This window comes from Hyperoodon ampullatus, assembly GCF_949752795.1.
Source record: "Hyperoodon ampullatus genome assembly, chromosome: 11".
NCBI lineage: Eukaryota > Metazoa > Chordata > Mammalia > Artiodactyla > Ziphiidae > Hyperoodon > Hyperoodon ampullatus.
The window spans coordinates 59,714,165-59,718,501 of NC_136924.1; the positions used below are offsets into that span (position 1 = coordinate 59,714,165).

The 4,337-nt window shown below is 39.5% G+C and overlaps 1 protein-coding gene across 1 annotated transcript; it reads left to right on the forward strand.

The window, feature by feature from the left end:
- Positions 1-288: 288 nt before the first annotated feature.
- LOC307059992 (olfactory receptor 9K2-like) lies at positions 289-1,279 on the forward strand (the record flags this gene model as incomplete). The annotated part of the gene is given in 3 exon segments (XM_079714302.1): positions 289-789; positions 793-918; positions 920-1,279. Coding segments are annotated over 3 exon segments (939 nt in total). The 5' UTR covers positions 289-336.
- Positions 1,280-4,337: the final 3,058 nt, after the last annotated feature.

Sequence of the window (4,337 nt, forward strand, 5' to 3'; positions counted from 1 at the left end):
ATTAAATTTATTGCATAAATCACGAATTGGAAATATATACAGAAGTGACACTTGCAAATGTGAAGGGTATTTGGATGAAAACGCATGGCATTAGACTCAGAGGAAAAAGCTCTAGTTCCACCACTTGTATGAATTAGGACATAAAACTAACCTTTTGGTTCCTCATCCGTTGCAGTTGGCTTAAATTTAAGTCACTGCAATTTTTAAGGTTAAAATAAATAATGATTTTAGAATAGCTTTGTGAATACTAATACTGTAAGAGATTATTTGTAGCTAGGATGAAAGCCAAGAGTTCATTGGTTTATTTTGCCTTTTGCCTCTCAGCAGGTTTCTGGCATGGCTGACAGGGGAACAAGCAATCGCTCAGAAGTGACTGATTTCATTCTTGTAGGCTTCAGGGTCCGCCCAGAGCTCCACATTCTCCTCTTCCTGCTATTTCTGCTTGTCTATGCCACGATCCTTCTAGGGAATGCTGGCATGATGGTCATCATTATGACCGATCCCCGGCTGAACACACCAATGTATTTCTTCCTGGGCAACCTCTCCTTCATTGATCTCTTCTGTTCATCTGTTATTGTACCCAAGGCGATGATCAACTTCTGGTCTGAAAGCAAGTCCATCTCCTTTGCAGGCTGTGTGACCCAGCTCTTTCTCTTTGCCCTCTTCATTGTGACTGAGGGATTTCTTCTGGCAGCCATGGCTTATGACCGCTTCATTGCCATCTGCAGCCCACTCCTCTACTCTGTCCAGATGTCAACACGTCTCTGTGCTCAGTTGGTGGCTGGTTCCTAGTTCTGTGGCTGCATCAGCTCAATTCTTCAGACCTGCATGACATTTACTTTATCCTTTTGTGCTTCTCGGGCCATTGACCACTTTTACTGTGATACTCGCCCACTTGAGAGACTATCTTGTTCTGACCATCTTCATCCATAAAATGGTTTCTTTCTCCTTATCTGGCATCATTATCTTGCCTACCATCATAGTTATTATTGTTTCTTATTTGTATATTGTGTCCACAGTTCTAAAGATACCCTCCACTGAGGGACGTAAGAAAGCCTTCTCCACCTGCAGCTCTCACCTGGGAGTCGTGAGTGTACTGTATGGTGCTGCATTTTTTATGTATCTCACTCCTGACAGATATCCTGAGCTGAGTAAAGTGGCCTCATTATGTTACACCCTAGTCACTCCCATGTTGAATCCTTTGATTTACTCTTTGAGAAACAAAGATGTCAAAGAGGCTCTAAACAAACTTTTGGAGAAGAAAAGTACTATTCTGTGATTATTCTTTCTCTTCCACTAATGATGTTGTGGCTGTTTATTTTGTACTCCTGGCCATCAGTGAAATTTATTCTCTCGAGTATCATAAAAATATTATTGAAAGCTTTTTAAGGTAATGTATCCTTCCCATATATTACTTTTTTTTTCCATCTGAGACATTGTCAATCCTAAATGTCCTGGATATTGGAGATGTTCTGGACATTAGAGAAGCATTTTTCAAGGTGAATCTTCACACTGATCTCAAATAACATTTTATTTCATGGAATTGATTTCTATTTATTTTTATGGCATACTGTTGAACACTATTTTTATATATTATTATAGTGTTTAAGCAATTATTTTGTCTGATGTTAGTCTCTGGAATTGCTCCTTTGCCTGCACATTTTGGTCATTGACAAAAGTGTTCAACTTATTTCTTAAAGTAAAATATTTATCAATTTTATTACTAGTTTCTGTAGCATATTAAATGGTGTTGACCTGAAACAAAAAGACTGCCAAGGGCTTCCCTGGTGGCACAGTGGTTGAGAGTCCGCCTGCCGATGCAGGGGACGCGGGTTCGTGCCCCGGTCCGGGAGGATCCTGCGTGCCGCGGAGCGGCTGGGCCTGTGGGCCATGGCCGCTGAGCCTGCGCGTCTGGAGCCTGTGCTCCACAACAGGAGAGGCCACAACAGTGAGAGGCCCGCGTACTGCAAAAAAAAAAAAAAAAAAAAAAAAGGCTGCCAAATATTTCTCTAGCAAAGGTGGGTTTATTTGGGATCAGCAGAGAATTGCAATTTGTGGTCTGTAATCATGGTGAGCCACACACAAGTCCCTGCACGTCAAGGGAAGGAAAACAGTTTTATAGAGGGAAGAGGAAGTTGGGAGGGCTATAGAGAACAGAATCCCTGGCTTTTCATTGGCTGAGTTTTTGCCAGGGAAGAAGAGGAATCTTCTTCTTGTGTAGCCCTTCCAAAGGAATAGATCAAAGGATGAAAAACGCAGCACTGTTTTAGAGGGAAAAAGCCCTGTTCCTGAAAGAATGGGTTGAAGATTAGCCACCTTAGGAGAAGCAGCCCCCATTCTGCAGGGAATAGGCTGAAGGCGAGTCAGTTTCAGTGCAACAGTCTGATCTCAAATCTTACCAAAGTGCCAAACGAGTACTAACCTAAAGAACAACACCTGAACCAGAAAGACAAAACCTTTAAATAGATCCCAAATAAAGCCTGGAGATCTTCAAATGCAAAGAGGGTGCAAGCTCAGATCCAGGAGAAAGCCACACCTTCAAACTCCAGGGTAGGTGAGAAAAACAGTAAACAACAATGGGCTCAAATGAGGGTACTGCACCTGTTTGCTCACCAGTCCCAGAACTGTCAGGAGTCTTCTCTGGTCCCTGTATGGGCCACCGAAATGTTCCCCTGAAACAAATAGACTGCCAGGTATTTCTCCAGCAAACATGGGTTTACTGGGGAACAGCAGAGAACCGCAATTCAGGGTCTGCAAACATGGCAAGACACATGTAAGTCCCTGAATGACAAGGGAAAGAGAACTCTTTTAAAGAAAGAAAAAGAAAGATTAGGTGCTATAGTGAACAAAGAGTCCCTGGCTTTTCATTGGCTGTGTCCTTGACAGGAATGAAGCGGAGTCTCTGTCCTTCCTGCTGGGCTCTGTTTTTGCTGTTGGGCGTGAGAGGTCCCCTCTCTCTGAGCTTCCAACTCTATTTAACTGAGGTTTCTGTTGACTCAGTTTTTTACAATCATTGTTGAATTTTCACTATTTTATACATGTTCTATCAAGAAGAAGTAATAAGAAGAAACAAACAATAAATAATCTTCATTATAGGCATTAACTGGGAAATTGTATATTGAGTGTGTCTGAGGCCCTGCTTGTTGCTGGATCCTAATATAAAGAACCAAAGTGGCAGATAGAGATATACAAACATTTTTGAGCAATCATTCCCTCAAATGGATCTTCATAATTTTTTCCTACATTAATTATTTAAGGAATATTTAATAAAAATATAGAAGTCAGGCATTCATCAAAATAGACTGTGACCCAAAATTTACTATGTCTCTGTATCTTCATTTATTCGATTAATTTTATTTACTCTCTGTGTAATATGTTCTGATCTTGTGGTAGGCTCAGGTATAAATAACCTTATTCTTTAGGGAATTTACAATTTAATGTGGGAATCAGATCCTTGGACAGACAATTAAAATCCAGATATTTTATTTTATTGTTTATTGTATGCGAACAATAAACAAAGAGATTGCAAGGTGGGGTGCCTGAGAGTGGGTGTTGGTGACCAGGGAAAGTCTTCTTAGGGTTATATGGAAAATATATTTAAAGGACATAAGATTGGAGTCAGGGAAACTGCTGTATCACTTTACGTTATTGATGGGGCTTGAAGTATGTCAATGTAAATTTTAAAAGGCTTATTTCAAAATGACAGGTGAAATACACAGAACATAATAACTGATTAGAATGAGGGGAATGTACCAAAGGAGGTGTGTCTCATCTTTTTTAACTTGAATGATGTGTGTGGTGAGGTACAAACACATAAAAAGTAAAGGAGCTCTTAGCAAACTACAAATAGAAGGGAATTTCCTTAACTTGAAAAGTAACATCTACCAAAAACCTAGAGCTAAGATCATATTTAACTGTGAGAAACCAGAAGCTTTCTTGCTAAGATTAGGAACAAGGCAAGGAAGTCCCCACTACAAAACCTTTTCAACATCCAGCTGTAAGTCTTAGCTAATGCTATAGACAAGAAAAGGAAAGTGTTATGGGCTGAATTATGTTTTTCAAAACTCATATTTTGAAGCCCTAACCCCAGTACTGTAGTATATGACTATGGAGTTGAACCTTGAACAACACGGGTTTAAACTGTCCAGGTCCACTTATACATGAATTTTTTTGTTCAATAAATGTATTAGAAATTTGTTTGATATTTGAGACAAAAAACTTGCAGATGAACTATGTAGCCTAGAAATATTGAAATAATTAAGAAAAAGTTAGGTATGTCATGAATACATAAAATGTACGTAGATACTACTCTATTTTATCATTTACTACCATAAAAT